The 13,992-nt window shown below is 60.4% G+C and overlaps 2 protein-coding genes across 5 annotated transcripts; one reads left to right on the top strand and one right to left on the bottom strand.

Moving 5' to 3' along the window:
* Nucleotides 1-830: 830 nt before the first annotated feature.
* LKAAEAR1 (LKAAEAR motif containing 1) lies at nt 831-1,621 on the bottom strand. The gene is made up of 3 exons (XM_057702153.1): nt 1,229-1,621; nt 970-1,092; nt 831-890 (listed from the first exon to the last, which is right to left on the bottom strand). Exons 1-3 carry the CDS (start codon nt 1,619-1,621, stop codon nt 831-833), a joined length of 576 nt encoding a protein of 191 aa, XP_057558136.1.
* Nucleotides 1,622-7,456: 5,835 nt separating this feature from the next.
* OPRL1 (opioid related nociceptin receptor 1) lies at nt 7,457-13,335 on the top strand. 4 transcript variants are annotated; one of them, XM_057702286.1, is made up of 5 exons: nt 7,598-7,719; nt 9,001-9,015; nt 11,557-11,568; nt 11,669-12,024; nt 12,130-12,653. In XM_057702286.1, exons 1-5 carry the CDS (start codon nt 7,598-7,600, stop codon nt 12,651-12,653), a joined length of 1,029 nt encoding a protein of 342 aa, XP_057558269.1. The 4 variants fall into 4 exon arrangements, with proteins under 4 accessions (XP_057558266.1, XP_057558267.1, XP_057558269.1 ...); XM_057702283.1 differs by lacking the exons at nt 9,001-9,015; nt 11,557-11,568 and having other exon boundaries at nt 7,457-7,715; nt 12,130-13,335; XM_057702284.1 differs by lacking the exons at nt 9,001-9,015; nt 11,557-11,568 and having other exon boundaries at nt 7,483-7,700.
* Nucleotides 13,336-13,992: the final 657 nt, after the last annotated feature.

Genomic DNA, 13,992 nt, shown 5'->3' with positions numbered 1-13,992 from the left:
AGGATCTGCAAAGAGCCTGGTTTGGGGAGAAGAGTAAGTTCTCAAAGGGGAGCTCTGCCCGGAAGCTTGGGAGGTTCTTCGGAGTCCAGACGGTCTGCGGACCATGGGTTTCTCAGGATGGAACAGGGGTGACGTCCTTCCTGTCCTCCGTGTGTGTGTATGTGGTGTGTGTGTGGGGGGGTGGTCCAGTAAGGGGGATCAAAGGGGCAGAGGAGGACTATCAGGATGGAAAGGAGAACCTGAGGGTGATTTTCTGTCTGGGCAGCAGGGGCCTGCCTGTAGGGGTCTCCCCTTCCCCAGTCGCCCCGCCCTCTGGAGGACCTCCCCGAGTGGCCCACTGTCCAAAGACTAGCTTTGGCTTGTGTCGTCACTGTCCTGCCCAGAATGTCATCTTCCTGGCTGACCCTCTGATGGAATGACGTGCAGTCTGGCGTCCTACTTGGGTGCCGCTTTCCCCTGAGGCTGCCCTTACTTCTGGGGGTGTGGCTGTTGCTGAGCCAGGCTCTTCCTCCTGTCATACCCAGACTGGGGGGCCCCACGGACTCACAGGGCCCCGACTGCCTGGTGGGGGCAGCAGGCATTTGGGGGATTGGGGGTATCCCTGCCCCCTGTTAATCGGATGTCTGCCAACGTGCACCTTTCCACTTTGTTGGAGGAGCAGAACTCTGTGTACCCTGATGTCTGTGACACTGGATGTGGGAGACGCAGCATCCATCCTTCCTGCTTCGTCCCGCGACCTAGAGAAGGCAAGCGTAGAGACCAGGGGGCGCCTCGAAAGTGAGAACTTTATGTAGGAGGGTGGGGCGCGGTGGTGCACGGTGGGGTCGCAGTCAACGCGGGAAGATGCTGCCGTCGACTTTCTCCTCCAGGATGGTCTCCACGCGCCTCCGCTGCGGGGGAAGAGGTGCTGGAGCCGGGTGTTGGGGGAGGCGGGCGCCGCCCCCCCATCCCTTCCGGGGCTCGGGGCACCTCTTGACGGTCCAGGGGGTCCGGGATCCGTGTGGGTTTCAGCTGCGGGGGCAGGAACAGCTCCAGCCGGATGGCGGCGCGGGCGGACTTCTGCCTCAGGATGAGGAGCGAGATCTCCTCCGCCTGCGGGTCCCAGGGCCGGGCGCGGGGGTGTTGCGGAGCCTTAGCGACCGGCGGCCGCGCCTCGTCCGCGGAGCCCCCGGCCGGGTGGTCCCCCCGCCCAGGCCTCGCCCCGGCCCTGGCCCCGGCCCTGCCTCACCCGCATGCGGGCGTAGCGCAGCCGCAGGGCGCGGACTCGGCCGCGGGCCTCGGCGGCCTTGAGGACGCCGAGGAGCCGGTCCTGGCGCTGCGCGGGCTGCTCGAGCGGCAGCGTCCACGCGCGCGGGTCAGGCACGGGGCACCCCAGCTCCGCTGACTCGCACGGGAAGATGGAAGCGGCCGCGCCCACGTCCTCCAGCAGGTCGCCGAAGAGCAGGTGGCTATGGCGCTGCGCGGGCCGCATGGCCGCCAGCCCCTCCGGCGTGAGGGTCCTGCCCGGCGTGGGGGGCTCCGCCTTGGCGCGCCCCACGCGGGCTCCTGCGCTCTGAGCGCCCTTGCCCACTCGCTCCGGCGGGCCCCTGCGCCCGGTGCCCTTCGCCGGCTCTGGCTGCATCCTCGAGCCCTGCCGAGGGAAGACGACATCCCTTTGGTGCCACGACGTCGGGCCTGACCTGGCCCCAGCGTGGGCTCCTCGCTCCGGCCTCTGTGGACTCGGCGCAGCCCGCCTTAGGGCCGGTGCCTCTGACCTCTGCACCTTTGCCCCAGCCTCGCACACGTCCCTGTCAGCACAGCCTCCCTACTCACTCCTGCAGTCCTCTAGAACTTTCTGATCCACTCCCTTCCTGCCCACGGGCTGTTTCTCTGTCCACTGAGAAAGTGCTGAGACCTCTGAGTTGACCTCAGGCACTGCCCAGGCATGGAGACCACTTGAGACTGCTCTGGGTGAGGTTTGCTGGACCCCTCCCCCCAGGCCAGCACCCTCGCTGTGTTCAGTCTCCCATGTCTGCGTAGGCCTCAGGCCCTTTAGTGTTAGGGGCTGGGTGTGGAGGGGGTGGGCCTTCATTATATCTTGGGCAGAGGACTCGTGCTGTTCTGGGAGATGTGTGTGTATGTATGTGTGTTTGATGTTGTTATGTGGGTCAGTTATGTGCTGTCGGTGTGTCTGTGGGAGGTCTCACTTCTGTGGGTGGGGGGGGAGGCTCAGAGTCCGGTAGACAGCTGGCTTGCTGCAGGGGAGACGCCATGCTCCCAGCCTGTCCCCCGCTGGATCTAGATGGAGTAAGGGAGAGTGGAGCCCAGGGAGAAGGTGGTACAGCGGGGAAGGCCCATGAGGTGGGAGAGGGAAACACCTCGGAAGTCCCGGTGTTTCCTCACCCGGCCCGGCCCACAGCACCCACGACCCCAGATCCTGGGCCGGGTCCTGGCCCACATCGGGACGGAGGCTGGCCCCACTCCTCCCCCACCCCATCCTTAGCGGCGGCGGTCGAACGCCCGGCGGCCCTTGCCTCCCACCCCCGCACCCCATACTTTCCGCCTCCTGGGGTCTGAGCCTCCAACTCAGCCCAGACTCTCCGGGACTCGTTGACGCTGTTGCTCGGCAACCGGGAGGTCCGCCCCTCCCTCAAGCCAAAGGGGGCGGAGCCACCGCTCCGGAGATGGTGCGTGGTCAAGAGCCGCTGCGGTCCAAGTGCTCCTCCGAGGTGCCCGGCCAGAAGCCCCGCCCCGGGACCTCCTGGCTGCCAAGCACCAAGGGGGGAATGACCCCCGGCTTTTCCAGTGTGAGTACGCTCTCTTTCTTTTCTGAGGAGCCCCAAAGGCACTCTTCTGGCGGCTGGGGGCCCAGCTTCCTGGATGCAGAGGTGTTTGCTGGCTAGTTTTGGGGCCAGGGGGCACAGCTCTGAGGAGACCTTCGTGGTTGAGCCCCTTCCCCCTCTGCATGGCCCCGGAGGCCTCCCACAGCAGAACTCAGGACTCTTCACCTCTTCCAGGGCAAGCTTGGGGTCCCAGGGGTGGTGCAAGACCACACCCGGGTTTCGCTGAGCCCTACATCTCTGGGTCCTGGGTCCTAGATTGCTGTAGTCTATTTGTGCATTTGTTAATTTCATAATATTTTGTAACTGATTCACTTAACGGATTCTTTGATTTGTTCATGCACTCATCCATTTGTTCTAGATTCACTAATACAAGTACTCATTCCACAGTTTATGTGAGGCCACAATGAGTGCACGAAGTCCCTAATTTGTTAAGGTACTGGTGGTTCCCACAGTGTAAAGGTGCCACTCCCCTTCGTTCATGGCTGTGCCCGCGTGGGCACTGGGGCCCGTGGGTGGTGCCCTTTTGGGAATTCACAGCCTGAGCCCCTTGAGGGGAGAGGCTGTCCTGGCTTTGGGGGTGGGGTCTCAGCTGAGGTTCTGGCCTTTTGGAAGGAGGCTTTGGACGGTTCCCATTGTTTCTGGAAGCTTGCTCTGGCCTCCCGGTGAGAGGGTCGATTGACTCTGCGCTCTGTATCTCATCCCCCCTCCCCAGAGCTGCATGGAACTGTCCATCCTTCCAGCCCCCAGGCCTTTGCAGGAGCTGTGCCCCCAGCGGCTTCCCCTTCCTGCCGCAGGCTTGTGCCTTTAGGGTGAGGCCTGGGCCTTGGGATTCAGCATCGCCTGGGGGCTTTTGAAGACAAAGGTCTCTGGGCTCCAGAAGAAGCAGTGAGGGCTTAGGCAGGCTGACCTAGCAGGCTGCCTCCTTCCAGGCAGGCCTCCTGGATGCACGCAGCCTAGGCTGGTACCACCTTTGGCCCTCACTGTGTGCTCCCACAGCATGGAGTTCTCTGAGACAGGAGTCTGGGCCCTCCTCTCAGCTTCCTGGGGTCCAGGCCAGGAGAATGCAGGGGGGGCGTGGCTTGCAGGAGTGGAAGTTATGATGGTGGGGGGCGGGCAATGGGCTCGCTCTCCTGCAAGAAGAGACTTGTAACTTTCCCTCTGTTTTTGTAGGACTGAAAACCTTTGACACCCTCTCCTCCCTAATTCCTGGAAGGCCTGGTGTTGGCACAGTTCACATTCCTGAGAGGAGCTTCTTCCTACTTCTCCACCCACCTGCAGCTCCCCTGGGAGGGGAGGTGCTCCCTGTGTCTGGGGCCCAGCCACTGTGAGACCCTGGCCCACATCTCCTGCCTGTTTCTGTGTCCAGGATTCATGGGTTTTTCAAGGGCCGATGGGGATCCTGAGCTCAAACAGCATGCCGATCAGTGCCAAGGCCTGAAAATAAGACTTCAAAATAATATTAATATGTATTATTAAATGACTGAGAAATTTAATATTATATTGCAAATCTGCAATTTTCTGTCACTGTATGTAACTATTAAGAAGTTAAAAGCACAAGGAAAAAGTAATATTTTATGAAGAAGCCCAGAATTATGAAAACCCTTTTACTTTTTAACAGCACAACTGGCCTGGTGACTGAACTCTCTGGGGTTGGCTGTTCTGGGTGAGGCTGCCAGCGATCGTGCTCTGACTCCTGTGCCCCGCTGCAGGGGGAGGTGGGTGGTGAAGCATATGGGGACCGCCAGGGGCAGCAGACGTGTGCTCTCTGGCCCGGACGGACCCTGAGTCACTGGGTGCAGGAGTGAGGTGTGTCCACCCCAGTTTGTGTGTGTCAGCAGCACCCTGGGGCCTGGGTCTTGCCCTGAATGCCTGTGACCTTCCGCGTGCAGCCCTGGTCAGTCTGTCACCATAACACGTGATACGTTGTGGACACGTGTTCTGTGCCGTCATTCGTGTAAGCTGCGTGTCTTGGGCTGTCCCTGGTACCCCTGCACGTTTTGTGTTCCCCGGAGATGATGTGTGTATTTGAGGTTGTCTTGCTTCGATACAGATGCTCACAGGTGTTCCCTGCTGCTCCACGTGTGATGCACACGTCCTGTGTCTTATCCTGGCTGTGCAGGGGTCGAGAGAGGCCGGGCCATTCCCTGGGCCGGGCCACCTTTGTGGGAACCCTCTAGGGTCCAGGGCTGGGGCGCAGCTATCCCCAGGGAGTGTTGTCAGCACCTCAGCCTGGCCACCCACCTGCCTGTCTTTGGGCTGAGACTGCCCGTGAGGGGCCTCCAGGCGTCCTCTGTGCTGTCTCTGTCCCATGCGCCCTCCCAGGAGGTCTGTCCAGACGGGAACTCACATCCAACCTCAAAGCAGCCTCCTAGCCCAGCCCTTCCCCCAGCTAAAGGCCATTTGGAAACGCAACTTTGTAAGCTGGCGGGCAGCTGGGCTCAGGCAGTGGGGGTGGGAGGGGCTGGGGTTGGCTGCCCAGACCCTGGGGAGCCCAGGTCAGGGAGGCTGCAGGAGGCTGAGCCCCTCTGGGGTTCCTGCCCTACAGGGCTCCCAAGATGAACAGGATGGGGCTCTGAGCTTCGGCTGGAGAATGTGGAGCACGTGTGTGTCCCCTCGCCATCTGAGGCCTTGAGCTGCCTCTTCTCCCATGTCTGCTGTGTGCCTCGCGTGTGCCCTGGTTTGCGTAGGTGTGGCCCGTGTGTCTGTGGGTGCCTTCACGTGTCTGTGCATCTCTCAGCGTGTACCCGTGTCTGTGTGTTTATCTGTGTGCCTGTTTGGGCATCTTTGTGTGTGTTTTTGTGAGTGTTTGTGTCCTGAGTACCTCTGTGGATGTGCCCCGTGTCTCCACACATGTCCCTGAGTCGACTGCAGCGAACATGCAGAGATGAGTCCCAGGGGACAGCTTGGGATGCTGGGTCCTAGGGTATCTTCCTGCTCTGTCCTCTCCTGATTCGCCAGGTATCCTAGCGACGCTGCTGCCAGTTGCCTAGCAACCAGGTCCCCATCCTTGGAGACAGATGCTCCAAGCAGGGTCTGGGCTGTGTGGGCAGGGCCCAGGCGGGAAGAACGACCCCATGACTGGGTGGGGCTGGAGATTCAGCTCAGGGGTCACCCACGTGGCATGTGACCCCAGGGCTGGGAAGGAGGCAGCTCCATGTCCAGCTGTGTGGGTACTGGGGGCCCAGGCTGTGTGGGAATCATGCTCAGATGTTGCTCTGGGGCCCAGCTGTGGCAGAGATGCCATTGGTGCAGACAGACCTGGGTTTGAACCCTGTCTCTGTCACTTTGACAGATGGCTTCACACCGCTGAGGTCCTGGGGCTTACGGCTCTCGTTGGCACCAAGGTGATGCTGAGGGCAACAGTCAAGGCGGGTGAGGCCGGACAAGCTGGTGCTCACGGTGGGCTTGGCGCCCAGGAGGCACACGGGGTGCGTGGGGCGGTCCAGACATCCTGCTTGTTTATGAGGCCCTCATCTGCTCAGGGCTGGCTGGGCAGGGCCCCAGCCGTGTGACCACACAACCGGTGGCCCCTGCGGCTCAGCTACCCTGAGATCCCAGCTGAGGGGTGCTGTTCTGGGCATGGAACTCCAGCTGGGGCAGGTCTGAGTCCGTCCAAGGCCCTGTCCCTGTGTGAGGCGTGGCTCCACGTCTGTCTCTGTCTGTCTTGTGTGCGTCTCCCCGAGTCTCTGTTCCATGTCTTTGCGTGTCCTTGTGTGTCTGTTCTTGTGTCTGTCCCTGTGCCTCCGTGAGTCTGTCCCTGAGTCCCTGTATGTTCTTGTGTCTTGTGTATTTGTCCACGTGTCTGAATTCCCATGTGCATCTATATCCCTGTGTCCATGTGTTCGAGCCTGTGTCTGGGCTCTGTGGCTCCAAGCCTCTCCCTGTTGTTCATCTCGAAGGGTGCTCCCTGGTCCTTGCATCTGTCCGCATTCAGCCTGGGGCCCCCTCCTCCAGCCCGCGTGGCCCCTCCCCCTCTGGAGCTGCAGCCTCCTCCCCTCCCCCTGCTCCGTGCACCAGGCTGCCGCGTCTGGTCTGGCGTCTGAGAAGGAGGAGAGCAGCTGCCGCTGTGTGGCAGCCGAAGTCCCGTCCAGACCCAGAGCTGAGTCAGGCGGGCGCTCCGAGCCCTGCTGTGCTGTCGGCCCAGGGTTGGGGTCTCTGGGCTCCCAGCTTCCACGGAGGTTACCAAGGTAAGGCTGAGCCGCTGGGGGCTGGCGTGGAGGTGACCTGTGGTGGTCGCGGCTCTCAGGCAGGGCTGGGGAGGGGCAGGAAGAGGCCCTGTGTTCGGTTGCCCTGTGTCCTGTGTTCCAGGTGCTTCTGGGTGTGTCTTGGTCCCTTTAGTTCCTGCGTGTGCAAGAGGGCAGGTTTGGGCACCTGCGTGTGTGCGCGCACCAGCTGTGTGTCTGTGAGCCCCCGTGGGTGGACGCGTGTCCCGCTGTGTAACCGCACCCGAGCATCCCGTGTGGGGGTGCTGCGACTGTGCCCCGTGTGTGCACACGTGCCCCTGTGTTCGCGCGTCGCTGTCTGGGCACACACGTTTGTGTCTCCGTGGGCCCCGGCGTGTGTGTGTCTGCGGCCCAGGGCTGGGCGGGCGTGAGGTGCTGCGCTCACGCGCCCCTGTGCCTTTCTAGGTACCACAGGGCTTTGCGTGTGGGGCGGTGGCATGGAGTCCCTCTTCCCTGCCCCGTTCTGGGAGGTCCTCTACGGCGGCCACCTGCAGGGCAACCTGTCCCTCCTGAGCCCCAACCACAGCCTGCTGCCCCCCCCCCCGCTGCTCAATGCCAGCCATGGCGCCTTCCTGCCCGCTGGGCTCAAGGTCACCATCGTGGGACTCTACCTGGCCGTGTGCATTGGGGGGCTGCTGGGGAACTGTCTCGTCATGTACGTCATCCTCAGGTAGGCTGGGCCCCCCCCCCACAACGTCCCCACCGGTGAGTCCTGAGCACTGCTGAGGGGAGAGGCAGGGGCTGCTCTGGCGGGCCTGGCGGGGGGCACCTCCCGCTCCCCTGTTCAGGTACGGGTCACCCTGTCACCGGGCAGCGTCAGTCCTGAGGCTCCGGCGGCTCAGCTCCTCAGGGTGGAGGCACCTGACTGCGGGAAGAGGGAGAGGTGGGGGCCCGTCCGGGTGCGGGAGGAGAGGCAGCTTCGTCCCAGATGGAGCTTCACCCTGACTCCCGAGAGATGACGTTCCGGGTCTGAGCCGTGGGCCAGCCTCCCAGCCAGGCTGCTGCGTGAGTATCTCACGGGCCCCACCGCGATCCCGGGAGGCAGCTCTTGGCACGGTCCAGGGCCAGCGCTGGGGCAGATGCACAAAGCCCCTTCCTCCAGCTCCGGGGCTGCGTGTTCACCACTGGTGTCTGGGCCGATGCCAGCATTTGCTGGCTTTCAGAATGGGAATGCTTGTGGGGTCAAGAATGGCAGCCAAGCTGCTGGGGTGACATCACAGGGGGACAGGGTGGGGACAGTGTGGAGGGATGGCCGAGACAGCACGAGGGGACAGCGTGGGGACATGGAGTGGGACGAGCATGGGGGGTAGTGTGGGGACAGCGTGGGGACCGCGTGGGGACCGTGTGCGCGGATGGCACTGGGACAGCGTGGGGACACGTAATGTGTGCATGTACGTAAGCATGTAAATGTTCGTGTGTACACACATGAGAGTGTGCACCCGTGTGAGTGTGTACACGTGAGTGTGCATATCTGGGTGTGTGCATATTTGTCTGTGCTGCACCTTGTACATGCATCTGTGTGCAAGGACACAATACATGTGAGCATGTACACGTTTGTACGTGTATGTGAGTGTGGACATAAATGTGCGAGCACGAACCCATACGCGTGCGAATGTGGGCAATGCATGTGTGTTCATGCGTGTGAGTGGGGCATGCCTGCGTGCGCACGTGTGTGCTGCACACATTCCCTTGTGGCCCTGGCCGTGTGTGTGCATGTGTGTAAGCATGCCCTTGTACGTTTGTGCGTGCTGGTGTGTGTCCTGTGTGCTCAGACGAGGGGCTGGGAGGCGCAGCCGCCTCTGCCCCAGTGCTGACCCCGGGGTGCTAGACTCACCTGCCGTCTGGGGCTGGAGGGTGTGCTGTGGGCGAGAAGGGCAGCACCTGGGGGCGGGCTTCTTCCTCCTTCCTGTTGTGAGTGTTTGTTTTGGGGTCTGAGCTCTGCACGGGGGCGTCAGAACCCTCAGAGGCACGTCTTGATTGGACAGAGGGGAGGTCGCTTTGCTCAAGAGCAGTCCCCGGGGGAAGTGACGCGCGGGAACTGCTGTGTCCACGCCGACCCGAGAGACAGCAGTGTATTCCGAGCCCCTGGACTGGGATGGGCTGCCTCCGGAGTCAGAAACACCCGGTTCCACGCCCTGCTCTTTTTTATAGACAGTTTTTTTTAGAGCAGTTTTAGGTTCACAGAAAAATTGCAGGGAAGGTACGGAGGTTTCCCATGTAGTGCCCCCCCTCCACTGGCATAATCTCCTCCATTATCAACATCCCCCCCAGAATCGTACATTTTCACAACTCATAAACCTACACTGACAAATCATAATCACCCCAAATCCATAGTTAACTTTAGGGTTCCCTCTTGGTGCTGTACTTTCTGTGGGTTTGGTCAAATATATAATGACGTATCGACGCGTATAGTATCACACTGAATATCCTAAACATCCTCTGTGCTCTGCCTACTCATCCTTCCCCACCTCCCAACTCCTGGCCAACACCGATCTTTTTACTGTCTCCATAGTCTTGCTTTTGTAGAATGTTGGAATCATACAGTCTGTCGCCTTTTCAGACTGGCTTTTTTTCACTTAGCAACATGCATGTACATGTCCTCTATGTCTTTTCCTGGTGTGATAGCACATTCATTTTTATCGCTGAATAATATTCCATTTTTGGATGAGCCACAGTTAATTTATCTGTCACTTACTGGAGGACATCTTGGTTGCTTCCAAGTTTTGGCAACTATGAGTAAAGCTGCTGTAAACATCTGTGTGCAGGTTTTTATGGGGCTATGTTTTCAGCTTCTTTGGGTAAATATCAAAGGCCGGGGGATTGCTGGATCTTACGGTGAGGGTCTATTTTGTAAGAAACTGCCAAACTGTCTTTCCAATGGCTGTGCCATCTCCCATCCTCACCAGCATTTAGTGGTGTCAGGGCTCCAAATGCCGGTCATCCTAACGGGTATGTGGTGGCATCTCCCTGCTGTTCTCAGTTGCATTTCTCTGATGACGTATGAGGTGAGGCACCTTTCCATGTGCTTATCTGCTGTCTGCATATCTTCTCTGGTGAGATTCTGTTAAGGTCTTTGGCCCTTTTCTTTTTTTTTTAGTTTTTTGCCCCACCCCACACCCCGTGGCATGTCGGATTATAGTTCCCCGACCAGGGATCAAACCCGTGCCTCCTGCATTGGAAGGCAGAGTCTTAACCACCTGGCAGCCGGGGAAGTCCCCTTTGACCCGTCTTTAACCAGGCTGCCTTTCGTCTTATGTTGAGTATTAGGAGTTCTTTGTGGCTCTGGACAGCCGTCCTGTGTCAGATGTGTCTTTGGCAAATCTTCCCTCCTGTCTGTGGCTGCTCTTCTACTTCTCTTGACCCACTTTTCCTTTTACCAGTTCTATGGCCTTGAGAAGGCCACTTAGATCCTCTGAATCTGAATGTCCTGTGCAGAGTGGGCATCAAAATAGCACTTTTGAAATCCTGAGTGAGATAAAATCCAAACGAGGGACTTGGCGCAGACGTGTACCATCATTGTCAATATTATTTTGTCATAATTAAGGCCTCTCTGAGCTCATTCTTAATCCCTCTCTAAGAGGCGGCATGAAACCCCAGATTCCTTCATGGCAGCTTGTTGACACGGAATGTTGTCATCTCTGGGGCTGCCACCGCCACCGCCAGCACCGCCACCATCACCACCACCATCACCATCACCACTACCATCACCACCGCCACCACCACCGCCACCACCGCCATCACCGCCACCACTACCACCACCATCACTACCGCCACCATCACCACCATTGCCACTGCCATTGCCATCACCACCACCGCCACCACCACCACCACCGCCATCACCACCATCACCACCATTGCCACCACCGCCACCACCACCACCACCGCCATCACCACCATCACCACCATTGCCACCACCACCACCACCGCCATCACCGCCACCACTACCACCACAACCGCCATAACCACCACCATCACCACCATCACCACCACCAGGCCACCATAATGACCACCATCACCAACACTACCACCATTGCCACTATAACAACTATTAATTCATTCAGCATATATTTATTAAGCACCCACAATTTCCCCAGACCCATGCCAGGTTCTTGGGTACAACCAGACCCCATTAGCATCCATCCCATCTCTGTTACCAGTCCCCATCTCAGTTGCTAGGCAACAGTGAGGCCTGGCTTGGTGTGCTCTTCCAGATTCTGCAGCCCCTGGAAACCTCTGGTGGTGGAAAGATCAGCATTTTGATCCAAGAAGGAAGTCTTGGGGGAGACTTGAAAGGGAGGAGGATAGGTTCTTTGTCTTATGAGTCCCGCCTCTGCTCTCACACAGGGTCAGGCATAGGCTCTGCTGCCCCTACACACCCATCGTTTCCAAGACAGACCAGTCTTTAGGTTGCGAACCATTTCGTGTGCTGTGAGTACTTGAGGAATTTGTTAAAATGTTTGCCTTCAGGCTCCACATCACGGGGCTGGGCCCACGAACCTACATGTTCCCAGGGGTCAGAGTGGGTGCCCCCTGAGACGGCCGAGAAGGAGGGCCGCTTGCCCTTTGCTGCCAGGTCCGCCAGGGTGGCCAGCGCAGGCTTCCTCCTCCCCGTCCTCTCTGCAGACACACCAAGATGAAGACAGCTACCAACATTTACATCTTCAACCTGGCCCTGGCGGACACCTTGGTGCTGCTGACCCTGCCCTTCCAGGGCACAGACGTCCTCCTGGGCTCCTGGCCATTTGGAGACGCCCTGTGCAAGACGGTCATCGCCATCGACTATTACAACATGTTCACCAGCACCTTCACGCTGACGGCCATGAGCGTGGACCGCTACGTAGCCATCTGCCATCCCATCCGCGCCCTTGACGTCCGGACCTCCAGCAAGGCCCAGGCCGTCAACGTGGCCATCTGGGCCCTGGCCTCCGCTGTTGGCGTTCCTGTTGCCATCATGGGCTCGGCACAGGCTGAGGACGAAGGTCGGTGAGGTGCACCCTCCTCCCCCGTGCCACGCTCCCCTGGCTCTGGGTGGCCTCCTCGCTGCCCCCCTGCCCCCTGCCCTGACCCTGCTCCTCTCCCTGCAGAGACCGAGTGTCTGGTGGAGATCCCCGCCCCCCAGGACTACTGGGGCCCCGTGTTTGCCATCTGCATCTTCCTCTTCTCCTTTGTCATCCCCGTGCTCATCATCTCCGTCTGCTACAGCCTGATGATCCGGCGGCTGCGGGGTGTCCGCCTGCTCGCGGGCTCCCGGGAGAAGGACCGGAACCTGCGGCGCATCACGCGGCTGGTGCTGGTGGTGGTGGCTGTGTTTGTGGGCTGCTGGACGCCCGTCCAGGTCTTCGTGCTGGTCCAAGGGCTGGGTGTCCAGCCGGGCAGTGAGGCCGCGGTGGCGATCCTGCGCTTCTGCACGGCCCTCGGCTACGTCAACAGCTGCCTCAACCCCATCCTCTACGCCTTCCTGGATGAGAACTTCAAGGCCTGCTTCCGCAAGTTCTGCTGCACGCCCACCCTGCGCCGGGAGATGCAGGTGTCCGACCGTGTGCGCAGCATCGCCAAGGATGTGGCTCTTGCCCGCAAGACCTCCGAGACGGTACCACGGCCGGCGTGACTAGGCGTGGACCTGCCCATGGTGCCCGTCAGCCCCCAGAGCCCGTCCACACCCAACACAGAGCTCACCCAGGTCACCGCGCTCTAGACCGATGCGAACCTGCGCCTCACCAGACTCTGTGGGCCGCCCCGTGGCCTCGGAGGGTCTGGTGACGTCACAGAACAGGTCAGAGCATTAGGGCTGTCCCCAAGGCCTTGTCCACGCTAAAGCTGCCCCCCTAGTGGAGGGTGGGGAGGGGCGCAAGGACTGACTGGTGAGCATGCCTGGCCAGAGCCACACCAGCACTGCCAAGCTTCACGGACTCTTCCCGCCGCTCCCCTGCTGTGTCCCACTCCGGTCGGCACACACCGGGAGGCGTGACAGCAGCTGCACAGTCCCACATGCCCCTCCTGCTGGGTGCTGTCTGCACGGAGGCTTGCCGTGTCCGCTCCGGGTAGCCGGGTGGGCGTCATGCTTCCTGGAGAGCCCAGCGGGCATCCCTGGGCAGGGGGACCCACCCTGAGAGTGGAACTCCCTTTGGAGGCGTCTCAGCAAGCCTGTTCCCTCCAGAACACATGAACCGTTGTGCCGCAGACATGGACATTCAGATGTGTGAGGTGGCCAGGAGGACCACTGCAGGCCACCCTGTCATTTGTGAAGCAGCCCCGGGGGCCTGGTCGCAGCAGCGCGGGGGTGGGGAGGCCTCTGTGGTGCTCTGTGTGGGGTGCCTGTGCCCTCCTCGGCTGTCCCTCAAAGCCCTCCTTTCAGACTCCATCAGAGGTCAGCGGCTATGCAGCTGGCAGGACCCTGTGCCCTGTTTGGTTCCCGGTGGCCTTGGAAGGATGGCAGTTGGGACAAGTTCTGCTCTGCACCCCCAGTGACTGACCCCCTACTTCATTTACAAGCTTCCAGGTGTCTGTGGGGGAGGCTTGAGCTTCCTGCTGCCAGGACTTGTCTTAAACGGTGCCCAGTCAGAGGATGGCTTCGTGTGCAGGGCTGGCAGGAGAGCTGGGGCTTGGCAGACCCGCTCGAGCGAGTCTGCAAGGACCACCTGGGCCGTGGGGACCCAGCACTGTGGCAAACCTGGAGAAGCACCCTCCCAGCCTGCAGATGGAGGCTGCAGGTTGGTGACCTGGCAGACGTTCTCCCTGCAGAGGAGCTGCTGAACACCTGCAACTATAGAGCTGCCTCCACCTGTCAGCTGACCTGCAGACATGGCCAGGTGACCTGAGGCAGCTGCAAAGAGGGGGAAGTGCTGACTCTGGACTGGCCTCTCCTGCCCCGGGGGCTCCAGCCCTGTGGGGTTGTTCCTGGGGAGGATGGGGCTCTCTCCAGGCTGCTGGAGGCTCTGAGGACCAGA

The sequence above is a fragment of the Hippopotamus amphibius genome, chromosome 12 (assembly GCF_030028045.1).
Source record: "Hippopotamus amphibius kiboko isolate mHipAmp2 chromosome 12, mHipAmp2.hap2, whole genome shotgun sequence".
Classification (NCBI taxonomy): domain Eukaryota; kingdom Metazoa; phylum Chordata; class Mammalia; order Artiodactyla; family Hippopotamidae; genus Hippopotamus; species Hippopotamus amphibius.
This window is presented reverse-complemented; position numbering and strand designations above follow the sequence as displayed.

Bases quoted from the DNA above. Each gene is read 5' to 3' on its own strand.
- LKAAEAR1 (XM_057702153.1), bottom strand. From the start codon at position 1,621: ATGCAGCCAGAGCCGGCGAAGGGCACCGGGCGCAGGGGCCCGCCGGAG. The intron at 1,093-1,228 runs GTGAGGCAGGGC...TGGGACCCGCAG, and splicing joins TGCGCTACGCCCGCATGCGG to GCGGAGGAGATCTCGCTCCT. The intron at 891-969 runs GTGCCCCGAGCC...CTTCCCCCGCAG, and splicing joins ACCCCCTGGACCGTCAAGAG to CGGAGGCGCGTGGAGACCAT.
- OPRL1 (XM_057702283.1), top strand. From the start codon at position 7,483: ATGGAGTCCCTCTTCCCTGCCCCGTTCTGGGAGGTCCTCTACGGCGGC. The intron at 7,716-11,668 runs GTAGGCTGGGCC...TCCTCTCTGCAG, and splicing joins GTCATGTACGTCATCCTCAG to ACACACCAAGATGAAGACAG. The intron at 12,025-12,129 runs GTCGGTGAGGTG...CTCTCCCTGCAG, and splicing joins GGCACAGGCTGAGGACGAAG to AGACCGAGTGTCTGGTGGAG.